The sequence below is a fragment of the Boeremia exigua genome, assembly GCF_020726555.1.
Source record: "Boeremia exigua strain MPI-SDFR-AT-0100 chromosome Unknown C7974scaffold_11, whole genome shotgun sequence".
In the NCBI taxonomy this organism is placed as follows: Eukaryota; Fungi; Ascomycota; class Dothideomycetes; order Pleosporales; family Didymellaceae; genus Boeremia; species Boeremia exigua.
The window spans coordinates 1,662,408-1,685,603 of record NW_025763528.1 but is presented as its reverse complement, the minus strand read 5'-3'; the positions used below and the strand labels follow the sequence as shown (position 1 = coordinate 1,685,603).

Genomic DNA, 23,196 nt, shown 5'->3' with positions numbered 1-23,196 from the left:
ACAAAGCATAGTGCCTAATCTGTATTAGTATGCTTGATGTGGTAATATTTCAATGTTTGCGCGTGGAGAATGAAACGAAAGCATAATCATAGTCTACCTAATCGGCAACATCCATGCTATTCACTACAGCGGTCCACGCGTGAACAAGAAACGAAAGCATAGTCCATGTCTACATGATCGGGATCATCATCTACAACGGCTTTGCCCCCTTCGGCAGCCTGACCTTGAACACCAGCACCTGCGAGTCGAGGTCAAACCCCGAAGCATCCCTGTACGCCTGCTTGCCAAAGTTGATATACCCATTCTGCGTGATGAAGTCGTTATCCGAGAACGAGATCAAATAGTACTCCTTGCCCTCGCCCTTGGTCTCGAAGTCGCCGTCCACCGGCCCCAGCGCAAAGCTCTCCCACTTCTCGTTCAGCAGCGCCGCGTCCTGGGCGCCGCCGTTGCGCACGCCGAAGCGGTTGAGCTGCGCGTTGTTGTTGAATGACAGCCAGGGGCAGTAGGTCGCGGGCACGATGTCGCTCTTGAGGACGCCCTTGTTGCTGGCGATTTGCTCGTTGAAGCCGTCGTACTTGCCCTTGATGTTGGTGGCGGAGGAGATGTCGATGACGTCGGCGTTGCGGTAGATGGATTCGGACGCGGCCTGGCCGTGGCCGGCGCCGGAGTCGCGGGCTAGCACGAGGAACTGCGTGTCGGAGATGTAGTGGATCTCTGACTGGCCGGCAACTCTGCCGGTTGAGAGTACGGGGAGCTGGACGGCGTACTCTGCCTCGAGCTCGACCGACTTGGTCTTGACTCTGTATTTGAGAAAGCGAGTGTTGCGGCGCGTGGCTGCCTTGGAGCCGCCGTCCTGGATCGTCGCACTCTGCAGCATGGTGTACAAGTACTTGCCGTCAGGGCTGGCAGTCAACGCTTCGAGACCTTGGTTGTTGGCTCGTCCAGTAGAAGGGTCTTCAGGAGTGATCTCCAAGTCCTGGTCGTAGATGGGCGGGGAGGCGGCGCTAAAGGACTCAGTGCCGTTGCGCAGCGGAACGAAAGCATCTGGAGTGCGGATGGCCTGGATCATCTTGCCCTTCTTGTCAAACTGGTACACGTATGCAGCGTACTCGTCGCTGATCCAGTAGGATCCATCGTCTCCAAGGACCAGGCCTTCGGTGTCAAGAGGCACGCGCGAGCCTCCGGTTCCGTTATTTCCAAAGCCATCACCGGTGTCTTATTTCGTCAGTCGAAGTTCTGAGATGAACATAAATCCACTCACACGTCGCCAACGGCAGGCTGGGAAAGCCATCGTACGACACGTTGCCAGTCGGGTCGAGGCCCGTCAACGGCGTGCCATCAGGCCCACTCAGCAGCAGCGTATCCAGATACGTGAGCTTGAAGTTGGGCGACGCCGGCTTCTCCACCGTCGCCTCTACAATCTCAAAGTCGAAGCTGAACTTGTGGATGCGGCTCTGCGTGTTCTGCGTGCCTTCGGTGTTCCAGCCGCGATCAGGAAGACCGTAGACGATGCCGGTGTACGCCTCTTTCTTGCCTTTCTTGCTCTTCCAGCTCTTCTTGTCGAGCGCGATTGAACTTCCAATGCCGCCAATGGTGTCGCCGAACTTGTCGCGGGCGTCGCCAGCGAGCTTGCCGTAGCCCGCAAGCGCGGAGTAGGTGTAAGTCTTGCCATTGCACGTAGTCACATTTACAGGCGCTGGCGTGCTGCCGGTTGGCTTGGCGATGGCCTGCGCAATGGGCAGAGCCAGCAGGCTGACGGGAATGGCAAAGAGCATGATGGTTGTTGGTCGTGTGCCTCACTGCAAGATTGGGAGAGTGTACTAGGTTCTTATATTGCACTGCAGACGCGGACCTGCAGCCGGGCGCGTGGGGTTAATCACCTACAAATCCATGTCTGGCTACGCACGTTGCCCATTGTTTGGCTACAGGGGAGAGGTCACTTTAGGCTCCTCGCATCGCGCCATCCGGAGCGGGAGGTGGCGGGGCGATGCGTGTTCAGGAACGCGATGATGGTTCATTGAGGCGGCTGCCAAGGGGAAAGCACATTTCGGGATACCCAATGATGCTGCCTGGAGGCCTTGCGAGCTGCAGATGAGATGGCGCACGTTGTGAGGTCGAGAGCTGTGAGTCGCTGATGGAAAGCACACGCAGGTACGCTTGCCGAGACGGGCAGGCCGCGTCGCTGGCGTAAGTTCAACTGTTGATTGCCGAGACCTGTTGGTCACGTGACGTATCACGTCACTCTCGAATTCCGTGTTTTCACGGTATTCCCTTGTTTTTCGTGTCCTCATATCAATAGAATTAGAATCATTGAACCTACTTAATGACCACGTAGATTACTTCCACCAAGACTATACTGAATCTCACGACCACTTATTTCCGCATAATTTGGATTGGTTACCTAATCATACCTAGGATTGCTTCGAAATAAATCGGCCTGTAACGACGGCATCGCGGAGTAGCCCCTCAGAAGCCTCGTTTCGGCGCCGGACTTCTCACTTCAGGCATTGGACTCCTCACTTCCGGCATTTCTAGGACTTCGTTTGGCGGCAGCTCCACGCTTGCCGTATGTGAATGCTTCACTGACTGTGACGGGTCTGAAGGCGGCGAATAGTATGGCTGCTGGTTCGCATACTGAATCGGCATATCATGAGATCCCCAAGTGTGCTGCGGCATTGGCGGTGACTCGTGGTAGTAGGTGCTGGGACTGTGATGCTCCGACCACGATGGAGGCGGCGGCGATGCCTGAGGCGAGTACCCAGACGCGTTCGGATGAGGGGATGGGAACGTGCTGGGGTATGAAGTTGTCGTCGAGGTAGCCACGAACTTCTCGGCCCCGTTGTGCTGCGGAGGAGCCTGCATGGCAGTTGCTGGAGGCGGGTCGTTTGCCTTTTGTTTGCGTCGACGGCGGAGACAGAACCACGCGAGAGCTAAGATGCCTGCTAATCCTAACACACCACCCACGACACCGCCCGCAATTGCACCAGTATTAGTACTTGAGGACGACGGGGCTGGAATGCTGCTTGAAGTGGTGGACGAGCTTGGTAGTGCTCTTGTCGCCGACCGGAGGGTAGCCGGGTAGCTGGTCTGGAAGTAGACCCTCAGATCACTGGTCTGCCAGCCCCCAGCAGGTGCTGTGACAGTAGCTTTGCCCTCAGTTCTACCTAGTGTCAGCGCTGTCTTGACCAGTCAGAGGAAAACCTACCCGCCGCCGATGACTTCTGTGATGTTGCCTGGCACGCGATATTTGGGTGCATCAACTCCCAGCCCATACCACATGGTTTCCTTTTCAACACTCTCCTGTCCAAGCAACACACCATGCTGTCCCCATGCCGTGGGCGCGTCACAGGCATCTCTTTCTGGGTTGACGACTTTTCCGCCCATGACAATCATCTTGGAGTTCTGCATGACGTTACAGGATGACCAGGCCTTCCCACCAGGGAAGTATTCTTGTTTGACTGTAGGGTACCACTGCGGATGATCAGTCCCAATCCACCAGAAGACATCACTTTGCTTACAGGTATCCATTTGAAAGACGGCAGCGATAGTATCCAGAGATCACCGAGTGCTGTCTCATTCGGGCTTATTCCGCCATAGATGTAGCTGATAAAGTGAGCATCCAATTCAGCCGTTGACTCACGACGGGTCGGTCTTACAAATTGTAGGAAGAGTAGTCCTCGGCCCAAGCAACACCTGAGCAGAACCCGCGTCTTGCCTGAGGCATCTCGCCATCTGCGGTCTGAGTAAACCATCTACTATTCGCAATGTCGAAGACGTGTATGTCCTAATACAGATGAAGATTAATATGAAGTGATGATTGCTCGGTTCGCAACTTACACTCATCGACGCCTGTGTGTGTCAGCAATTGTTGTCATGAAATCCAATCACTCCCGACATACATAGCTTGTATTACCAGCTGTCTTCTGTTCCAGCCCACCAAAGTAGACCAACATTCCTCTCTGGGACGCTGGTATATAGTGCATATTCCCCTCAGCTCGTGGCGTGCTGTCATACGACCGGTTATCCCACGTATTCTTATTCATATCGTACTGAACCAAGCCGTTCAACATGATGGTGTCACCCGCCCACCCCGCCACAGAATCATTACCCGCGTAGCCGCCGTAGTAGTACGCGACGCCCTCGTCGGTAACATCCGATGCTCCCAGAGACGGCCATAGGATGTCTAGTTGCGAGCCGTCGGGCGTGATCTCGGTCCAGTTGTTGTAGACCGTATCGAACGACCACAGGTTGTGGAAGGCTTCTACCTTGCCTTCGTTGAAGATGCCGCCGAAGAGATAGAAGTGCTTGTTGACTGTATCGGGCCACAGTACGCCGCCATGAACGCTGGGCACTTCCAGGCTCTGTGGTGTGTCAGTTGGATGTTGAAGTCTGGAGTCTTGCGTACCTTTGTGAGGTTGCTGTGTTGGGCGGGCACTCCAAGGCCGAGATCATTGAGGTCGGCCCAAAGGAGCCGTTTGTCTACGCGGTCAGTCTGAATCAGTCGATAGAGGGCGGCGAACTTACTGCTCTCTGGTTGACTGTTGGGAGTCACGCTTGTGCCGTAATAGACAAACCCTCCATCGATGTAGAGCTTGGAGTCGATGACGCACGTCTGGTGTCCATGGCGTCTGCAAAAGTTTTTTATTGGGTCATTTTGGGCTGTTGCAAGAGCGAGAAGCCCTGCGAGTAGGACCAAGAGCAATCTACACGCGGAATAGGGCATGGTGCAGACGGTGTGAGATGTGAACGTCAGGCAGAGGGCTTTGCTTCAAGGCATAGTAGTTTCATCAGAGCCTCTCCCAGTGGCGAATACGAACCTTGAGCCCAGAACTCACTTCGTGCTTGCTGCAGTCAGAAGGCTATAAATTCTTCCTCTTACGTATGTCGCAGAACTCGGGAGATCACGATTGGACAGCCTTGTGGGTGAGATTGTGATCTGACTGACTATTGGCGAGGCGAACCACAGCAGCTGCAGGCTATCTCAGCTCATACTTGGAGTGAGGTCAGGCTGTGAAAGCCCGCGCGCGGCATGAAAGGGCGCCGTAATAACTTGCAACGGCGTGTTGAGAGACTCAAAAGTCAAGTATGTGAGGTTTCCTTACTCGATGAATAATTCATGGTTCATATTTGAGATTTATCAATAGTGTTGGAAAGTGCCATCGCCAGTGGTTCGTGGTAAGTGAACGATGCGGGGTGCCGAGACGATGTCGTGCAGCCAAGCTTACTCACATCATGGCCGCAGCCATCAGACCCGCGTCAGCCGCACGCGATTATTCTGACAGCATAAGCGATGTTTCCAGAGTACCGAGAGCCACGTGCGTTCATGGGTCATCCGCGGCTACCCTCAAACCCTCTCTAGCACGATCTTCAATGCCCTAGGTTCAATAGCATGAGCTTTGCCGTCGTCACCTAAGTGGAAGACAAATTCATCTAGACCATATATACCGTAGGTGGGCCGATCGATAGCGACCCAGGAAGCACAAGCGTCCAATGGCGACCCTGTGTCTGGGAGAAAAACAGATGTGGATCTCCACGAGACCTGCTTGCCATCCTCACTCACGATGTTTGTGGGAAACATCTGGAACAATTCCGTCGGCGGCACAAATATCGCGTGCATATCAGTGCTGTTGCTGACCCACTCTTCAATGGTGAGTCCTGGAATGCCAGGCGTCGACGAAATCTTGACTGTTGAATTCAGCCCATTTGAAGCAGCGTATGTCCCAGCAAGTGCAGCGTCGGCTTGTACTCTCGCGGCCTCGTCCAGTGCTGGCAGGATTTCGTCAATGATCAACGCTGCAACTGGCGTAGAGATACTGCCCCTCTGACCAGCCATCATCATGATGAATCCCACATTGAAATCCGGGATCAGGATGAAGTTTGATCCATAGCCGGGAAGATTTCCCCCCTTCACATACAGATCGATCACACGGTTGTGCTCTGGGTACGATGCACGATATATTTCCCAACCGTGTCCGACAGCACCGATGAGCGAGGACGTAAGGCCGGTGGGTTTGAACCATGACCGTGTTGTCGCGTTTGGTAGGAGCGAAGAAGACAAGATTGCGCGACCAATTGCAGACATGTCGTTGGGGGTGCTGAAAAGACCACCCTCGGCGGCACTAGGTGTGTCGCTTAGGTCATAGTTCCATCCTGAACGGCTCTCGCTCCCTGGGATGACCGCATTCGTCAAATCCTTTGGCTGAGAGATCGTGGTACCAGTCAGACGTAGGGGTGCTACAAGTCGCTTGCGAAGGACCTCTTCGAAGGTAGAATTTGCCACTGCCTCGACAATCAGACCCAGCGTCGCAAAGCCAGTGTTACTGTATGCTGGTGTAGTGTTCGGCAAGTAAGCCGAGGGCCTGCCTTTGAGATTTTGTAAGAAGGTCTCACTTGTGCATCCGGTTAAGTAGTTGCATCCAGATATCTCGTTCTCAGTCAGGGGCGGGAATGCACCTGGAAAAGCTGCAGCAAGATCGCCACCGGGTATGGAGGAAACTTCATAAACTACTTGAGTTAGTTCATAATCAGCTTCGATAGTTCTGAGCACTCACGATCGCCGACAATATCTCCTAGATAACCTGTGAGTGCTCCCACGGTCATTTCATCCCAGATCGATACACCCGCAAGTTGAGGTAGGTACTCCGTCACCTTGTCGCGCAAGACCACCTCGCCTGCTTCAAGCAAAAGCAGATAGACAGTGATCAACTTCGAACCGCTGGCAATGCGGTAGATGGAATCGCCGTCGACGGTTCTGTTGCCCAAAACGGCGGGTCCGCGGCGGTGATAGTCGAAGAGAGGTTCCTCCGATTCCGTCGAAAATACTTGAATGGAGAAAGTATCATTTGGGTTGACGCGTCCATGTGTAGTGTTGCCGACCATGAACGCTTCGTCAAGCTTGAGCTGCAGGCCCTTCAATGCATCTTGAAAAGCAACAGATGATGACAGATCCCTAGGAGCAGGAAAGACGGGTCCGAGAATAGGACATATGCTTGCAGTAGTCGTTACGACCAGAGTCGCATAGTGGAGCAGTGACTTCGAAATCATGTCGGGTGTTGAGTCAGGAGCGTTTGCCTGTGGCCGAACTTCACACAGAGATCAGCAGTTTATATGGACGTTGTCAGATACCAGCAACTGGGTCAGGTTTTGCTGATAATAGAGTCAGCTTGGCCAGATACCGGGTCGACACAAAAGCTTCATAGAGAAAATAGTTGCTTAAAAGGGAAGGTACGTACCAATATGGTTACCGCAAGGCCTAATCAATGGAGGAACGGTAAGCTGCCAAGGTAAAGCCAAGCGAAATGCGCAGTGCATACCACTTTAGGTAATTTTTGAGAATTTGAGGCTTTTCGACTCCATAGAACATAAGTAGAAGCATTGACTTTACCGTTGCGCATAGCTGCTCAGATCAACTCAGAGATGCGCAGTACATACCAGTTTAGGCAACATCAGAGCATTTGAAGCTAACGCAACCCGCACTGGGGCAGAAGCTCTTGGGTCTTTGCCGTGTCAAGGTACCATCACGCAAAATTATCAAGATAAGATCCCGTTCTCGATCCCTGAGCGGATTCACAGCTTTCCGCACATGGGAAGCTGCGATCATGTCGGTAGCGGCTGACAGATAATCATCGGCAGGTGCAAGAGATGGATGATAGACCGACAGCCGCGTCTCGAACAGAGAGTTCCTTCCACACATGTCAACAGAGAGGAGAAAATTGTAGCGCGCTCCGACACAATGCCAGCTCTTTCACCCTCACCTAAAACCTTTCATCGACCTGTTCAACATATCGACACTATCTTTAATTCCAGCAACGCAGTGTAGCCACAGCGGCTAACTCGATTCACGAAGGCGTTGCATCGCCAGCAGCGTCAACGGCAAGACAGCCTCGATGGCCGGATTGCTCAGCGCAGTATCAAAAACGGTGCCTTTTACAGGTGCCAGAAATCGCGACGATGCTCAAGTCCACGAGCTATTGCAGGCAGAGGTTGGTTCAGATGATTATGTGGATGATTTCCGAGGGCGAAACGGAGAGCTCCAGCAGCCTACATACTCGCATCGATCGACGCGGAAATCAGACAGCCAGCTGGACCTACAGGCGATAGCTACCCCGAGCGGCATGGGCGTGTTGAACGACAACTTGAAACAATGCGCGTCCACCACAGATACCTCAACAGTGAGAGCAGATGGCTGTGGGTCATGTCTGGAGCGGCGCTCGTCAATTCGTCCAAAATCCAATCCGGACTTGCGGAATACGTCCATGACATCGAGCGGGCTGAGTTCAAGGCCTCGAAAGACGTGTCTGAAACAAAAGACGAAGAGCGCGAACGCAACGCCTCCACTTGGCACATCAGAGTCGAGTGAGAAGTTGCTCGAAGACCTGACGCTTCGGCGCAGGAAAACTGTGGATTTTGCAGAGGTATCCTTGGAGCTCTCGAACGGCGACCAGGACGAACGGAAGAAGGATCCAATACAGCACCCGAGGCAGATATCCTCGTGTCCTGGCACGGCCATGTTGACCAGGTGCTCACTCGCGTCGCCAGCCATGACTCGGACAGATGTTCACGTCATCGCAGTGCCCCCTTCATCATCAAAGCCTGGAGGCGTGAGTCGGACACAACCTGGAGAACTGGAGAAAAGCGATCCTGCGACACCAACGATACAGATCGTGGAATCGAAGAATGGCAGCTACGAGGTCGTTTGGGACGATGTACCACCGGAGCACAACGTGGACACACAGAAGCGACGCTCCTCCGCCGGCGAGGCACTTGAAGCCCTTTCGACAGGCCCGAAAGGCCTTGAGCGTGTCAATACAAAGCTTACGGAGTGGTCTGGTACCTGGAACACTCCTTCTGACTGTTTCAAGCCAACGATCGTTGTCTTTCCTGATGACGATGGCTGTAGGCCTCATTTCGAATGCACTATCGTGGATGATGAAGACATTGACATTTTTGCGCCTCCGAACAGCGCAAGAATGAGCGCTGTCCCTTCGCGCCATGTCTCTCGTCCAGCTAGCGCTCACGCATCACCTAAACCATCACAAGACGAATCCAGCGTTGCCTATTTCACGCAAGAGATCCCGCTCGGAGATCCGTCTCCTCATGTTGTAATGAATCAAGAAATATGGCCGGACCATCTTATGACAGCCCGTCGAACGCTGGGTGTGCCGTGCCCGGAGCGGAAGCTGTCAGACAGTGAAGAAGCGGACGTAAAGTTTCGGAACCATCGCGACTCTGTGACTCTAGCTCACTCGCGACTCATACACTCCGGCGGGGTGCGACCAGAGCTGTTCGCGCATAGAGATTCGGTGACGATTGCAAAGAAGCGGATGCACGCCAAAAACCGTGCTGCCTCAGCATCACGATTGCGCCGTCAAGAAACGAAGTCGGAGCCAGGCCTTCTCTACGATGGTGATGTTGCGGTGGTGCCTCTGCTACCAGTCGTGAAAGCCCACGCAATTGATGCGCTGAAGAATAGCACGCCGACTTCCATACTGCGTCGGCCGGACCTTGCTAGACACCCGCACATCCGGATTGGAGATTGACTTCTGGGCGGGAGAACGTGCTGCGCTACGTATAGTCTGTGTGCGCATTGTCATATCCCATGGACTCACCTATTTGATATATTCCAGGATCCGACATACAAACGCGAGCATGTCGACGTGTTCGACTAATGAGGTGGTTTGTGTTGGAGCGAAGTGGAAGAAGGAGGGGCAGCGGCTGCAGCTCGGCGTTGTGTCATGACGCCTTGCCCCACACCTCACTTGCACCTACACTTACACCCACACCTGGCGGATCCCTAGACTCTCCTATTAGCTCTGTTCGAGATAATACCACGGTAAATGCTCACGATGTAGCTGTTGTATGCTTGCAAATTGGTATTTCATGATGGAAGCCGTACTTCGTAATTCCAACAGCTCCATCCGTCGCGTTCTTTTTGGCCTTCACGATCAAGGCAGTGACTGTGATCATGTCTAGATGAGAAACTGACTGCAGAAATATCGTAGAGCCATAAATACGATTGTCAACTTCATCCGTCGTTGGAGATCAGTTTGTGGTTCGAGGCACCAAGTATCGTCACCACTGTCTAACACTTGGCGTTACAGGATGTACTTGGTGGCAACAGCGCAAACCGAACAAAGGGAGTTCGACCCCTCTCTCGTGTGAGCTCCTAGTATTCTACAGCTATCATGTCAACATTCGCACCATACAAGTCAATGCACGACGTTTCGCAGGCCGAGATTGGCGAGACCAAGATGCAGAACGACCAGCGATATAACGCGCTGCGTAATCTCGACAATCACTCTGATGCGAGTACCGAGGTCGGAGATTGGGATATCGAAGACAGCAGAAATACTCGAAGAGCGGGGACAATGGCCTTCTGGGGACGGTTACGGCCGTACCGCTGGCTGCTGGACACGTCGCTCCTTCTCGTCATTGTCGGATTGCTGGCCGAGAAGAGATGGCGGCACGGTCGCGGCCATCAGTACGAGTTCACTGGAGATATTACAGGCTTTGCGCCAAAATGTAAGAAATATCGCAATCACCAAGTGTCCGGCTAACGGTTCCAGTCTCGCAGCATATCACCACATTCCGACCAGATCCAGTATTCGTGCCAGAGCAGGCCTCTGATTTCTGGAATAAGGATGTCCAACAGGCTTGGCTGGACATTGTCCCGGGTACGACCGTTCAACTCTAGTATTACTCAGACTCTAATTGTCAGCAGAAGGATTGGGTTACGTCGAAGTCGAGGATCCCACAAGCCATGACAATCTCCCGCAGCCGATCCACGACTACGCCAACACGACTGTGTTTACGACCTCAATGACGCACCAATTACACTGTCTGCATACAATACTCACCGCCTACAACACCATGGCTGTCACGCTCGATAAGCCGTTCTTCAAGGTAAATCCCATACAGCAGCCGTGGCATGTGAACCATTGCTTTGATTACATCCGACAAGCGATCATGTGTGCAGGCGACGTCGCGCTGGAGGGCGCCGCGACCACGTTCCCATTGGGCGTGCATGGCGAAGACCTGGGAGGCAGCGACGGGTGGGATGCGAAGCACGTGTGCAAAGACTACAGCCAGATCAAGAGGCACCTCGAGGAGAAGACGATCAACCATGTGAAGTGGATATCTTAATGAGTAATCAACTTCCATAGGATTCGTAGCAACACGGGACATCCTTCGTGTGCGGAGTCCCACTTGCCCATCTTCCCAATGCAACATCCATTTACAATCCTGAAATTGTTACAGGATGGGTGCCCGACCGACGCTTGTCAGCAAGTGTGAAGGTTATTCCTGACGGGGTGAAACATGCGATCTTTCGACCAATCACAGGCGCTGGCTAGTAATTCGGAGACAGGGGCTGCGCCTCAGCGGCAACTCCGAGCGACGACACCATCGTCCGCTAGCTCGTGATGAGCCGACGTCGAATCGGATTGTCAGTTCAGCCGCAGCGGAGCACGGGTCCTCTTTTACACAGACCCTTGCGTGGATGCCTCCCGTTTACAGTGGAGCCAGAGAGAGGTTAAGAACATCTCTGTGCCCTGAAGGTGCTGACCAACAACGCCGACGGGTAGAAAGCAACACCGACTCCCGCATTACCCCACGAAAAGGACGTATAAGCGTTGAGACGCTCTTGGCTGCCTGTACGTGACGCAACGGGTGGACGGTTCCGCATTCGATATTGCGTCAAGAGCTCGGCACTGGGCATCACATTGTTAAGACAAACAGGCGTTAAAGAGCTTGGAACAGGACCTCAAGTCACTGCGTTTCGTGGATTCACCTCTTCTTTGTGCTGCGTGCAGCGAGCACTGCCTGTTCACGGTTGAAGTTACCGTTACGTCACCGGCAGTTCCTTACTTCAACCGCAACATCCGCAACATCGCGACCACGCATTCCTAAATACAGTATGGCGCACTCGCCACTCCTATTTGTACTCGCCGGCGCGTTTACTGCGTACGTCCTCTACACACGCATCACACTATACTTTGCGCGGCGGCAATTCAAGAAAGACAATGGTAAGCAATCCCTGATCACGTGGGACAAGACTGACGAACGTAGGCTGCCAACCATGCCCCAACGTCTTCCACAAGGACCCCTTCCTGGGCCTGGACGTGATCCGCGTGATGGGCATCAACAGCAAGAAGCGTGTGTTGTTGGAAGAGAACAGAAAACGCTTCGAGCGTCTCGGCAACACCTTTCACACCCGCATGGCAACGACGCCCGTGATCGCCACATGCGAGCCCGAGAACATCAAAACCGTGCTGAGCCTGAAGTTCAAGGACTACAGCTTCGGCCACCGCACGACCGCGCTCACCCCGCTGCTGGGCCACGGCATCTTCAACGCCGACGGCGAGCAGTGGGCCAACAGCCGCCACCTCCTGCGCCCCAACTTCGCCCGCGACCAGGTCGCCGACCTCGACGCGTTCGAGCGCCACTTCCAGCTTATGCTAAAACATATTCCGACCGACGGCTCGACCTTTGATCTGCAGGAGCTGTTCTTCATGCTCACCATCGACACCGCGACCGAGTTTCTCTTCAACCACTCCACCAACACGCTGCGCCTGAGCGGCGACAAGTCCGACGATAATGAAGACGTCGCCTTCGGCAAGATGTTCAACTTCGCCCAGGACGACGTTGCCGTGCGCCTGCGCCTCGGCCCGCTGGACCGCTTCCGCAAGAACACCAAGGGCGAGGACGCCATCCGCGTGTGCCACGAGTACATCGCGCGCTTCGTCGACGACGCGATTAGCTTCGCGCAGTCGCCCGCCGCGCAGAAGACGCCGGAGCGATATGTGTTCATCCACGAGCTGGCCAAGCAGACGACGGATCGTAATCGGATTCGTGACGAGCTGATCAACATCCTGCTCGCGGGCCGCGACACGACGGCAAGTCTGCTGAGCAACTTGTTCTTCGAGCTCGCGAAGCAGCCTGCGATCTACGCGAAACTGAGGGACGAGGTCGCGTTTCTGGGTGGTGCGCCGCCGTCGTACGAGCAGCTCAAGGGGATGAAGTATCTGAAGTGGTGTTTGAACGAATGTACGTCCTGTCTTACACCGCCCACACTCCCTCCCCACCCCAACCTTGCCTTGCCCTGACTAACTCCCCAAGCTCTCCGCACCCATCCGGTCGTCCCCTCAAACTCCCGCCTCGCCCTGCGCGACACCCTCCTCCCCCTCGGCGGCGGCCCACACGGCACATCCCCCCTCTTCGTGCCCAAAGGCACAATGGTCGGCTACTCGCCCTACACTATGCACCGCCGCACGGACCTCTACGGCCCCGACGCCCACGTCTTCCGGCCTGAGCGCTGGGAGAGCTTGCGCCCGGGCTGGGAGTATCTGCCGTTCAACGGCGGCCCGCGGATTTGTCTCGGGCAGCAGTATGCGCTCACGGAGGCGGGGTATGTGGTGTGCAGACTCGTGCAGGGGTATAGCGGGTTGGAGGATAGGGATGGGGGGCCGTGGGTGGAGGGGTTGACGTTGACGTGTTGTTCGGGGAATGGGGTGAAGGTTGGGTTGGTCGCTTGAGAGAAGACAGACTGGACGGGGGGAGGGTTCAAGATGCATGGGGGGCGGGAGTTGCGTGTGCTTGTGCTTGTGCTTGTGCTGCTAAGTAGCGAGCGCGGTAGTCTCATGGAGAATCGGGGATTTCGTACGGCACTACCTAAAGCATAGCTAGCGTTGGATATCAATACCTGCGTGTGCCTTTGGAGGGGTATCGTGCTCGAACGGTTTCATTGGGTGTTTGTGAGATGAAGCTGACCAGCACTGAAGAGCTGGTGACTTTCCAGTATATACTAAAGCTAGACGGGCGAGGATACCCGCCTCGGTTCACTGATGTGGAGGATATGGCCAATTCTCTGCCTGCGGAGCGTGACCAACCACCTGTTGGCAAGAACTGGGATGGCACGTGCGTAAAGCGTCGCCCAGAGCACGCAGTCAAGTTCAATCGAAAGTGCGACTACACGAGAGCCCTCTGCGAGGATCGTGAGGTGATCTAGGGCTGGTTCCGCCCAGTAGAGACTACCAAAGCCAAGTTGCCAAAGAGGCCGCTACGCGCTGTAAATCACACAGGAGAAAGCGGGTCTAGCGAGAGGGGACTCTTACAGTTAGCGATTGAGTGCACTTGACTACTCTAAAGCAGTTTGACGCCCGTGACAATGGTAAGAGAGCTAGCAAGGAGGCTCGCGTTGAAACAGGCACTCATGAGTCTTCAAGACGCGTGTGGCAAGGCAGGGTATAACGCACGAACGAGCAAGAAACGATGCGCAAGATACTATAGAGCATATTGATATACTATAGAGCACAGTACAACTTAGTTTTGTACTGTTACGTTACAAAGTAGTTGCAGTGATTGTAAGTCTTAGCAAAAGTGAGTTGCTCGCCTGTGACGTACGTTACTTTTTCTCTTGTGCTCTAGGTATATGGAATCTGACAGTTTGTGCATTCAAGTGGCCCCTTGCCTTGTGTATGCATGCAAGCAACCTTAAAATCCCGACTGTGCTACGAGAAGTCTCAAAGTAAGCTGACATTGCATTACATTCCTCCGGCAGGCTTACAGATCGTTATTCGGTGCTCAGCCATGAACAACATAAATCCCCCATCGCTGCCAAACAACCCGTCTCTCTTTGCTAACCATAACCTGCATACCTCCGAGCAATATTCATTCACACTAGTCTCGACGAGTCATCACTACTCGACCACGTCCTTCTGCGTCATCACCATCACCACCACGGCCATGCTCGCCCCCAGACCCACGTTCACCTCCCTCCTCACCCTCCTCACCCTCACCCACCCCTCCACCGCAGCTTTCTCCCTCTACCAGATCGGCCTCGGCGCCAGCGGCATCGGCGCCAACACGGAAGGCTTCCAAGTGTATCCCGACGAAGCCAACTGCGACAACGCGCTCGACTGGCTGTGGCGCAAGAGCTCCGACGTCAGCGGCGGCAAGTACGGCGTGCGCTGCGAGGGAAGCGGGTGCTGGCGCGGCGAGACGGGCGAGATCACTTCGGTCGAATTCAATTTCCTCGGGGATTTTCATTGGAGTAAGTGAATTCTGTTTCGTAGCAAGTCTTGATTCACTGCACTAAGTGTGGTTTTCTGCCTGGTTTGTTGCAGCGGCAGTCGAGTGGGTGGGTGAATGCTAACGGCTCGTCTGTATAGCTTGGTACGCGGATCGCGATAACGCGCTGATTGATCTCGAAGACAGGGTTGTAGGTAGTTGTGACGTTGTTATAGGTCCACATTTTGGTTGTGGCTTGGATCCTATTGGGCAGGTAGTTGGGGAGCGGAAGTTGAAGTGCGAGGTCGATGTTACAGCAGATCAGATCAACGGCAATAGGCCAACGTGATTCTACGTAAATGGACTATGACAGGCTAAGCTCTCTTTGTGTAGACCTGTCTTATTAGGCGCTTCTCTAAACGTTTCAGACGGGATACAAACATCTTACTTGTAGCCTTTTAACTTGAGCTTAACACTATCTGATAGTGTAAGTCCTAGTAGAGCCGTAGAGACCTCCTATGCTCAATTCTCTACTATAATATCTATTCTGAGAGAGTATTATAGAGACTACTATTGGCGCGGGCCTGTTGTCGTACTGAGAGCGGAAGGGAAGGTTGTAGTAACGATCCACACTCGTATTTGGACATCTCCGTGCATGACTTCCGCTGTGTCATGGACTACTTTTCTAATTTCAATAACTGATTTCATTTGCGGAAATTTGCCGGGATCGTAATGCGGATGGTTATTACGGGAATGTCTATTTTGAAATAGTAGTCAACAAGACACCTTGGATGCGGCACCTTGTCTCTCCACGCAGCGCAGCAATGAGCGGCCTGGAGTTGATGCTGTTGCATCCGCACTCGTCGGACGCTACGGAGACGAGGTGGTGGGACCAGCAGGATGATATAGCATGCATTCCGTAGTCTCAGCGATCTACATCTCATCCCTGAGTTTAGTTGTCTGCTATTAATTTTATCCTCTGGGGCCCATGTTGAGAATGTGGACTTGTTGAATCTCAAACAGAACCAAGGCCCGGTCAATGGCTCCTTATTAACGCTCTGATTGACGTCTTTCAGGAAGGCCTGGCGCGCCTCTTCGTCACTAGGCTACGCCACGAGCTGGACAAGTAGGCTTTCTTACCTGGCGTATCCGCCGCTCCGCTTATCTCGTAGCCGGGTTGGGTTGGGTCCTCGAACGACCGCGGCGTCGGGTTGGGATACTGCTGCTTCACCTCTGTAACTGGAGTATGATCGATACACTCGACTGTCTCGGACATTTATGCGTTGCCGGGATGGTCAAAGAGGCACAGAAAGACACGGTATATAAGATGGAGTTAACCTAGCGCTTTCAAACTCGGAAACCAAAACAGTAGATATATACTCGAGTATTCTAAGCCGCTATCATAGTTCCGAGCCATCCGTGGACCTTGGTATGCATCAATTTCATGAACGGACGGACGAGTAAGGAATTGGTCCGAAAAGCGTAACATCACAACGCTAGTCAGTAGAAAAGCACGACAACAATAAGTAATCTGTTAAAATTGCTCCAGACGTTAATCGACTAGCCAGCACTTGGGCGTCGCGCCCGCTGCGACTGAGCTGCACACAAAGAGCCGCACTGGATAGGAATAGCAGAGGTGGAGGTTACCTTAAGCGGCGATTTTCAAGATAGTGTACAGTCGCCCCCATCCTCCTGAATCTAACTTTAGTCGGGAATAAATAAACAGACTCTCATAGGCTTAGTGACAGACGTAACGACAGTCCACGACTAATCATATAGCACTGTTCCTCCCACGTTCCCTTGTGGACATGAAGACCGTGTATGCGTTCGCAACCGCTCCGTAGGGATGGCGTTACGAAAGACAAGACGAGGACCGCGTAATTAGAGAGGAAATAGAACGTACATGCTTCGATGGAAACAAGAATCCAGCTGTTTATGGATGCCTCCGTGAAGGCAAGGGTAAAACACAGTGTGGTCATGTGAATGAGCGAGACCGTGAAGACACAAGCGCAGCGCACGATAGGTACCTTTGACGAGGCCTACGTTCAAGTTGCATATTCAGCCGCTGATAATGCAGCGATAGACTCAGCAAGACCGATAATTTATGCAGTCCCCGTACTATCGAAAGCTGCTGTCTGTCGTCGCTCAAGCAATTGCGAAACCACCACGCCAGATCGACAGACATTGACCAGGTATGTCGCCAACGTCCCTATATAGCCCTAGACAGCCCACAGGAGTTCGTCAGCATCAATGTTGTGGATTAACTAATCAAGATGCTAGCTCGGTTCTACCCCGGACAGACTTCAGATTACCCAGAAAGGTATCGAAAGTCTTGGCCGATGTGACAGGAGAAGAGGAAAGCATAGTAAATGATTAGTTTTTGGTATTGCTGTTCTGTCAGCTAGTGTCGTTCTGGTCGCTTGGACAAGCTAGAAGCCTCCTGGAATAACGGAGATCGTCGGACATTAACAATGTCTTTGGTTAAATACCTCGACATCTCCAACGCCTTCATCTTCAGCCCACTTCTTTTACTATATCCAGTTGAGAAGATAGACCTACCTTACATTTCACACCGTTAAGTTCCAAGTGTAGAAACCATGAAGGGACTATTCACCCTCCTTTTCGCGGTGGCAACTGTCGCTGCTCCCGCAAAACAGTACGTTGAGTGCCCTTGCAATGCTCAAACCCTTCTGACACATCTTTAGCCATGCGGTCCCCGCCACCAGCTCTTCAGCTAATTCCGAGCCACCGAGATTGGCTCAGTACGCTCCGACCAAATACGTCAATATCAGCGACGGCACCCAGATTGCCTACCGACGCTTCGGCAAAGCAAGCGAGTTCCCGTTGCTCTACCTCAACCACCTGCGCCAGAGCATGGACGTCATTGACCCGTTGCTGATGAACCACATTGCCGAAAACCGGGACGTCATCGTATTCGACAACCTGGGGGTTGGCCACAGCCAGGGCGAAGTCCCGGCCTCGCTGGAAGTAATGGGCGTAGTGGCCGTGGAACTCCTTGCAGCCCTGTCCGTTCCCAAAGTCGACATTCTCGGCTTCTCCATGGGCGGTGCAATTGCCCAGTACATCGGCATGGAGTATCCCCACGTGGTCCACAAACTTGTCTTGGCCGGAACGCAATCTGCCGTTGGACCAGGCGTCCAATTCCCTGATCCTTCAATCTTCGCTCTCGCGGCGGGCAACGGGTCCCAGCCGACCGAGGAGGCGATGCTGACGCTGTTCTTCAGCGCCACGGAGACGAGTCTGGCGCTTGGCCACGCGTGGTGGAGACGGCTCTCGCAGCGCAATGTCAAGGGCGAGGACAGGATCGCGTTCGTCGAGGGCGCGGGAATCAACGCGCAATTAACTGCCATCTCCGCGTTCGCCTCGAACGCTACATACTTCGACCGCCTGCAGGAGGTTTCGGCAACAACCTTGGTGACCAACGGCGCAAACGATGTCATGGCCCCGACGGTAGACAGCTACATTTTGCAGCAGCAGTTGCCCCGCGCTGAGCTGCACATCTACCCGGACTCGGGCCATGGGCACCTGTTCCAGTTCCCGGAGCTCTATGCGAGGAATCTGGAGACCTTCCTGGAGAACTAGGGTGGGCGGTTTGAAGGAATCGCGGACCGGACTTGTTCGGATGTGGTGCAGGTTTTCCGTATGAAGAAGGACTGTAGGCAAGGTAAAGGCTGGTGGTAATGGTCGTGTTGCGGTGTATATAGTGTAAGAATAGGTAGACCGGTCTGGACTGACCAAATGTATCGTGCGCGTTTATATGAGTGTAGTCATGCACGGTGTAATTCATCCCAGTCACACTTCCATAGGCCACTATTCGCTCCATCCGTACCGTGGCCGGAACAATGTGAGCCGTGCTCAAACAAACGCCCTTGATATATCTTGTCAGTCCGAACTGGGCCGCCTACTGCCTACTCCCAGGACCCCCTCTTTTCAGTCTCCATCTTAAAGCTCCTACACACCTGCGGTAATCTGTAATCGTAATAACACGAACCCTATATAATCACCTAATGCTCCTTTACTATTTTACGCCCAACCTCGCAATGTCTGCTCTTTTGATGCTGCGTATGCCTTGCACCGCAGTATGCAGTGCAGTGTGCTCGTCGCGCTGTCGCCGACAGGGGGGTGAAGACGCTTGGATTCGGCGCAGCGAGTGCGCGTGCGACGAAGTAAGCGCCATGCAGTGGGGAGCGCTCGCGGGGAGTCTCACATGGTGGTCTCACATGGTGTGCTGATGGGGTGGGGAGGTCACGGACAGAAGGGATAGACGGGGCGGGATATGCTTGATTTTGGGAGTCTACAACGCCAGCCACGCTCCACCGTATACTTCAGCACGCGCCCCCTTCGCTCCGCAGATCTGTCGATCTATCTACAGTTCGCTGTGCACCGGCACCTCCCCACCCTCGCCCCCGCTCCTCACCTCCACCCCGCACACACTCGGACTCCCGACCTCCATCCTGTACACACACTTCTCCTCCTCGACCACCCTCCAAATCTCCTCCTTTTCCGCACAAGCCAACACCACCGTCGTACTCCTAGCCGGCCCATTCCAGCACCCCTGTCCGCCCTCATACTTCAGCACCAGCCGCTCCCCTTTACCCAACCCGCGCCCATCGGCGGGAAGTTCCTCGTCGACGGTGATCGAGGAGATGCGCGCGAAGTTGCCCATGCCGGTGTGGGAGCCGCCTTTCTTGGATTTCTGGGTCGTGCGGGACAGGAAGCAGTGTTCGTAGGTGTATTCGCCGGAATCGAGCGATATGCAGTGCGAGGTTAGGGCGCGGAAGACGGCGTCCGGGCCGTAGTCTTTGGCTAGATCGTCGGCGTGCTTTGTCAGCTCGGTTTCGGAGGTGGTGAGGTCGCGCTTGGCGGCGTCGAGTTGCGATTTCGCATCCGTCACGGCTTTGGATTCGACGTCGGAGGTGGGCGCGGAGGGCAGGATGCCGTTGTCGATTAGCGTGATGCGGAGGTCGCGCAGCTTGGTGTCGACCCAGGTGCGGATGGACTCGGGGAGGTAGAGCTCGAATTGGTAGACTGGCGGGTTAGCGGTGCGGAGACATGGACTAGAAATACGTACGGACGTCGACGTCATCGGCGTCGGGGGTCTCGAAGTCGGCCCACTTGATGGCGCTCTCGGACTCCGGGTTCACGATCTCGTCGAGGTCGCGGTCCAGGGCGGCGTCGGGCGCGGGCCAGTCCTGGGCGGCGTAGTCCTCCCAGGCCTTGACGGCGCGCTTGACGCCCTCGTCGTTGAAGTTGGGGTTGTATTCCTCCTTGAAGCGCTTCAGCATCGCCTCGAGCTCGTCGATGCGGCCGCGGGCGGCGTCGCGCTCGCGGCGCACGCGCTCGACGCTGGTCGTCAGCTCGGCAATGCGGTCCTTGGCCAGGCCGGCGAGCACGGCGATCTTGCCGCCTGCCCCCGCGCCGCGCACCACGCGCCCCTTCTCGGCGCGCTCGATGTCGGCGAGGCTCGTGGTCAGGGCGTCCACCTTCTGCGTCTGGCCCTCGATCTGCGCCTTCAGCGTCGAGATGCGGTCCTCGACCTCCTTGCGGAGCCGCGCCGACTCGGCCACCAGCTCGCGCCGCTTCTGCTGCGCGTTGTCGAGGCTCTTCTGCCGCGCCGCGTCCTGCTTGCGCCACTCCTTGCCAATCGCCGCGCACTTGTCCGGGCACTTGACGCCGCCGACGCCCGCGTGCTCGTCGCTGCCGTCGCAGCACACGTCGTAGTCGCACTTGCCGTCGTTGACGCTGGTGAAGGGGAGATAGCTCGGGCGGTGGCCCTTGTTCGTGCAGTAGAAGCCGGGCAGAGCGGGCGTCTCATCGAACGAGCCCAGGTCCCGGCGCGCGGGCTGCGGCGGCGACAGCGGCGAGAGGTACGCGCACGCGGCCGTGCCGGGCTCGTCGGAGCCGTCCGGGCAGTCGCAGTAGTCGTCGTTCAGCCGCGCCCTGTCCAGCGTGATGCCCGGGTTCGAAATGCACGTGAACGAGCCAGCGTCCGCGTAGAACTTCGCAACTGTGACCGTCAGCGCTGCCATTCCCCGGGTTATATGCACATACACTCCGGGCCCACGCCGCGCGGCGCTGCGGGCTCCGCCGCGGCCGTGGTGGCGAGCAGCGGGAGCAGCAATGCAATTGACGAGAGTGTCTGCCTCCCCATCTTCTGTGGTGTGGAGGAATGGCTCCCGCTGCTCTGAACATGTGGCAGGAAGGGTCCAGGGCCGTGCGTTGCGTTGGCGTGGCGTTTCATGCTCCACTCGCCTCGCCAATCACGACGACCTCTCACGACGACATTCGTTGACACCCGTCTTGACAACACGACGGACGTAGTCAGAACAGTAGGTAGAAAACCATGTCAAGAGCTGGAATTTGAGCAATCAACAGCAGCAATCTCGAAATCACCATGACAGAACCATGGCCTGCACATTTTATCACCACCGCACCTCCAACAACCTACCACCATCTTCGTCTCCAAATTCTCCATCTCGAAATCCCCTCATCAGTTACCACTCCTAAAATCTCCATCCCAGCACACACTTCACGCCGCCCACCCAAACCGCCCACGCCACCTCTCCCCTTCCCCAGACCCCCATACCATCACCGCCCAAACCCTCGCAACCTAGAACCCCATGTCCTGTTATGTCACAGCACACCCACCCCTTTCTCTGCGATGAGAAGCCCCAATTCTGGATCCGTAGGCACCAGTCTCGAATCCCCAAGACACTGGTTCTGAATTCCCAGGCAGGAATTTCTTGTCTCATGCCCGAAATCGCTCCAAAGCCCGATGGCGTGCGAGGCATGCCCAACGCAAACGCACATCTCATGTTAGGCAGCGAATCCCGGATCTCGAGAACACATGGCAGCGGTGAGATCATGACGGCGTGGAAACATGACGGCGGAAAGCACACGACAAGTCCGTCATGCCGCAGCAGTGCAGAGGCAGCAGTGCAGAGGCAGCAGTGCAGATGTAGTAGCGAATGACAGGCTGGGAAGACTCGAATTGCTCCATGTCTCGTGCGTCATGCGCCGAAGAATGATGGTGCGAGGCATGCCGGCAAACGCGCAAACCTGCCTGCACCCAACCAGCGCCGAAGCCTCGAAGCCTCGAGAAGCACATGACAACCTGCCATGGCGTAGAAGGAGCAGAAGCAGCAGAAGGAGCAGCGACCCACCACCCAGCAGCCTCGAAACGCAAACGCAAACGCACCCGCCTCTGCCCACGTCTATGCCCGTGCACACGCCCACGCCCAGGCTCGCCTGTAAGCGCGTTTGCGACAGGGATACGCGTCATGCTGCGAATCATGCTGCGTTGGCGCCGTGCAGACGTGCGTTTGGAGGCTCTGCGTCTGCATCTGGAGCGGTGGGTTGCCAGGGTTGACGGGGGTGGGCGGGGGGTTCATAGGGAGGACGCGCTGCCCATTGGGTTTGGTTTTGGTATCTTTCGTGTCAACGTGCTTGGTGGCTTTTGAGGTAGGTTTCGACATCTTTTGAGGTTTCGATATCTCTCAGTGTCTTTCTGAGGACTCTTTCGAGGCATTGTCTTTCAGTGGCTTTCGAGGTATTGTCTTTCCAGGTGGTTCTTTCGACGGTTCTTTGAGACATCGTGATAACGGTGGGTTTTGGGGTCTTGCTCTCGGCAGCTTTTGAGGTGGGTCTTTCGACGGTGACTACGGTGGTGTCGAGAGTGGTGTCGAGTGTCGAGAGTATCGACGGCATTGACGGCATCGACAGCATCGACAGCAGCACCGACAACATCATCATCGATAACAGCATCTTTCGACACAGTCCTCTCATTGTTGACGACGGCAGCATCGACAGCACCACCATCTTCCAACCGCCCGCACACCACATATCACACATCTCACACCATACCGCACACACCTCACATCTGACACCACACACCATACCACACACCACACCACATATCTGACACCTCACATCTCACACACCACACGCCCCGCCGGCATCCCACCATGCGCCACGACCTCGAAGACGAAATAGACTGGAGCGACGGCACCCTCAACGACGAGCCCCTGCCGTCTGCGCGTCTGTCCGTGGACTCTGGATACGTCAGTCCTGCGGCCGTCAGTCTCGCGGCCGGAGGTAGGAAGGATGGTGGGTTTTTTGCGCCGAGGGGAGACGATGGATTGGGGGCGCGACGAGAGCTGGGAGAGGACG

The 23,196-nt window shown here is 55.0% G+C and overlaps 11 protein-coding genes across 11 annotated transcripts; 6 read left to right on the top strand and 5 right to left on the bottom strand.

Moving 5' to 3' along the window:
• Nucleotides 1-75: 75 nt before the first annotated feature.
• Nucleotides 76-1,829, bottom strand: C7974DRAFT_402589 (esterase-like activity of phytase-domain-containing protein). Its single transcript, XM_046142734.1, has 2 exons — nucleotides 1,262-1,829; nucleotides 76-1,215 (listed from the first exon to the last, which is right to left on the bottom strand). Exons 1-2 carry the CDS (start codon nucleotides 1,773-1,775, stop codon nucleotides 191-193), a joined length of 1,539 nt encoding a protein of 512 aa, XP_045993681.1. The 5' UTR covers nucleotides 1,776-1,829; the 3' UTR covers nucleotides 76-190.
• A 611-nt stretch (nucleotides 1,830-2,440) lies between these two features.
• Nucleotides 2,441-4,967, bottom strand: C7974DRAFT_53559 (uncharacterized protein). The gene is made up of 8 exons (XM_046146813.1): nucleotides 4,525-4,967; nucleotides 4,406-4,479; nucleotides 3,900-4,361; nucleotides 3,838-3,849; nucleotides 3,657-3,784; nucleotides 3,519-3,603; nucleotides 3,206-3,471; nucleotides 2,441-3,160 (listed from the first exon to the last, which is right to left on the bottom strand). Exons 1-8 carry the CDS (start codon nucleotides 4,721-4,723, stop codon nucleotides 2,467-2,469), a joined length of 1,920 nt encoding a protein of 639 aa, XP_045993680.1. The 5' UTR covers nucleotides 4,724-4,967; the 3' UTR covers nucleotides 2,441-2,466.
• Nucleotides 4,968-5,344: 377 nt separating this feature from the next.
• On the bottom strand, nucleotides 5,345-7,044 carry C7974DRAFT_379709 (beta-lactamase/transpeptidase-like protein; the record flags this gene model as incomplete). Its single annotated transcript, XM_046140473.1, has 2 exons — nucleotides 5,345-6,504; nucleotides 6,552-7,044. The coding sequence occupies 2 exons, from the start codon at nucleotides 7,042-7,044 to the stop codon at nucleotides 5,345-5,347; spliced, it is 1,653 nt and encodes a 550-aa protein (XP_045993679.1).
• A 1,070-nt stretch (nucleotides 7,045-8,114) lies between these two features.
• Nucleotides 8,115-9,539, top strand: C7974DRAFT_319122 (uncharacterized protein; the record flags this gene model as incomplete). Its single annotated transcript, XM_046138695.1, has 1 exon — nucleotides 8,115-9,539. One exon carries the CDS (start codon nucleotides 8,115-8,117, stop codon nucleotides 9,537-9,539), a length of 1,425 nt encoding a protein of 474 aa, XP_045993678.1.
• A 711-nt stretch (nucleotides 9,540-10,250) lies between these two features.
• Nucleotides 10,251-11,142, top strand: C7974DRAFT_436777 (uncharacterized protein; the record flags this gene model as incomplete). The annotated part of the gene is made up of 3 exons (XM_046145149.1): nucleotides 10,251-10,521; nucleotides 10,566-10,673; nucleotides 10,721-11,142. 3 exons carry the CDS (start codon nucleotides 10,251-10,253, stop codon nucleotides 11,140-11,142), a joined length of 801 nt encoding a protein of 266 aa, XP_045993677.1.
• A 280-nt stretch (nucleotides 11,143-11,422) lies between these two features.
• C7974DRAFT_402579 (cytochrome P450) lies at nucleotides 11,423-13,467 on the top strand. Its single transcript, XM_046142733.1, has 2 exons — nucleotides 11,423-12,023; nucleotides 12,067-13,467. Exons 1-2 carry the CDS (start codon nucleotides 11,915-11,917, stop codon nucleotides 13,101-13,103), a joined length of 1,146 nt encoding a protein of 381 aa, XP_045993676.1. The 5' UTR covers nucleotides 11,423-11,914; the 3' UTR covers nucleotides 13,104-13,467.
• Nucleotides 13,468-14,639: 1,172 nt separating this feature from the next.
• C7974DRAFT_402577 (uncharacterized protein) lies at nucleotides 14,640-15,520 on the top strand. Its single transcript, XM_046142732.1, has 2 exons — nucleotides 14,640-15,049; nucleotides 15,168-15,520. The coding sequence occupies exons 1-2, from the start codon at nucleotides 14,743-14,745 to the stop codon at nucleotides 15,353-15,355; spliced, it is 495 nt and encodes a 164-aa protein (XP_045993675.1). The 5' UTR covers nucleotides 14,640-14,742; the 3' UTR covers nucleotides 15,356-15,520.
• A 2,016-nt stretch (nucleotides 15,521-17,536) lies between these two features.
• C7974DRAFT_427775 (Alpha/Beta hydrolase protein) lies at nucleotides 17,537-18,609 on the top strand (the record flags this gene model as incomplete). The annotated part of the gene is made up of 2 exons (XM_046144577.1): nucleotides 17,537-17,662; nucleotides 17,712-18,609. Exons 1-2 carry the CDS (start codon nucleotides 17,604-17,606, stop codon nucleotides 18,607-18,609), a joined length of 957 nt encoding a protein of 318 aa, XP_045993674.1. The 5' UTR covers nucleotides 17,537-17,603.
• A 98-nt stretch (nucleotides 18,610-18,707) lies between these two features.
• Nucleotides 18,708-19,261, top strand: C7974DRAFT_402576 (uncharacterized protein; the record flags this gene model as incomplete). The annotated part of the gene is made up of 1 exon (XM_046142731.1): nucleotides 18,708-19,261. The coding sequence occupies exon 1, from the start codon at nucleotides 19,035-19,037 to the stop codon at nucleotides 19,257-19,259; it is 225 nt and encodes a 74-aa protein (XP_045993673.1). The 5' UTR covers nucleotides 18,708-19,034.
• A 33-nt stretch (nucleotides 19,262-19,294) lies between these two features.
• On the bottom strand, nucleotides 19,295-21,220 carry C7974DRAFT_343346 (glucosidase II beta subunit-like protein-domain-containing protein). The gene is made up of 3 exons (XM_046139310.1): nucleotides 21,079-21,220; nucleotides 20,099-21,034; nucleotides 19,295-20,055 (listed from the first exon to the last, which is right to left on the bottom strand). The coding sequence occupies exons 1-3, from the start codon at nucleotides 21,176-21,178 to the stop codon at nucleotides 19,394-19,396; spliced, it is 1,698 nt and encodes a 565-aa protein (XP_045993672.1). The 5' UTR covers nucleotides 21,179-21,220; the 3' UTR covers nucleotides 19,295-19,393.
• A 1,199-nt stretch (nucleotides 21,221-22,419) lies between these two features.
• Nucleotides 22,420-23,059, bottom strand: C7974DRAFT_402572 (uncharacterized protein). The gene has a single exon (XM_046142730.1). The coding sequence runs from the start codon at nucleotides 22,921-22,923 to the stop codon at nucleotides 22,465-22,467; it is 459 nt and encodes a 152-aa protein (XP_045993671.1). The 5' UTR covers nucleotides 22,924-23,059; the 3' UTR covers nucleotides 22,420-22,464.
• Nucleotides 23,060-23,196: the final 137 nt, after the last annotated feature.

Excerpts from the sequence above, each read along its gene's own strand:
- C7974DRAFT_402589 (XM_046142734.1), bottom strand. The coding sequence starts at position 1,775 with ATGCTCTTTGCCATTCCCGTCAGCCTGCTGGCTCTGCCCATTGCGCAG. Across the intron at positions 1,216-1,261 it reads CAGCCTGCCGTTGGCGACGT|ACACCGGTGATGGCTTTGGA; the intron begins GTGAGTGGATTT and ends TGACGAAATAAG.
- C7974DRAFT_402579 (XM_046142733.1), top strand. The coding sequence starts at position 11,915 with ATGGCGCACTCGCCACTCCTATTTGTACTCGCCGGCGCGTTTACTGCG. Across the intron at positions 12,024-12,066 it reads GCAATTCAAGAAAGACAATG|GCTGCCAACCATGCCCCAAC; the intron begins GTAAGCAATCCC and ends TGACGAACGTAG.
- C7974DRAFT_343346 (XM_046139310.1), bottom strand. The coding sequence starts at position 21,178 with ATGGGGAGGCAGACACTCTCGTCAATTGCATTGCTGCTCCCGCTGCTC. Across the intron at positions 21,035-21,078 it reads GCGCGGCGTGGGCCCGGAGT|TTGCGAAGTTCTACGCGGAC; the intron begins GTATGTGCATAT and ends TGACGGTCACAG. Across the intron at positions 20,056-20,098 it reads CGCCGATGACGTCGACGTCC|TCTACCAATTCGAGCTCTAC; the intron begins GTACGTATTTCT and ends CTAACCCGCCAG.
- C7974DRAFT_53559 (XM_046146813.1), bottom strand. The coding sequence starts at position 4,723 with ATGCCCTATTCCGCGTGTAGATTGCTCTTGGTCCTACTCGCAGGGCTT. Across the intron at positions 4,362-4,405 it reads AACACAGCAACCTCACAAAG|AGCCTGGAAGTGCCCAGCGT; the intron begins GTACGCAAGACT and ends GACACACCACAG. Across the intron at positions 3,161-3,205 it reads ACAGAAGTCATCGGCGGCGG|AACTGAGGGCAAAGCTACTG; the intron begins GTAGGTTTTCCT and ends GACACTAGGTAG.
- C7974DRAFT_402577 (XM_046142732.1), top strand. The coding sequence starts at position 14,743 with ATGCTCGCCCCCAGACCCACGTTCACCTCCCTCCTCACCCTCCTCACC. Across the intron at positions 15,050-15,167 it reads CCTCGGGGATTTTCATTGGA|CTTGGTACGCGGATCGCGAT; the intron begins GTAAGTGAATTC and ends TCGTCTGTATAG.
- C7974DRAFT_402572 (XM_046142730.1), bottom strand. The coding sequence starts at position 22,923 with ATGGTGTGTGGTGTCAGATGTGAGGTGTGTGCGGTATGGTGTGAGATG.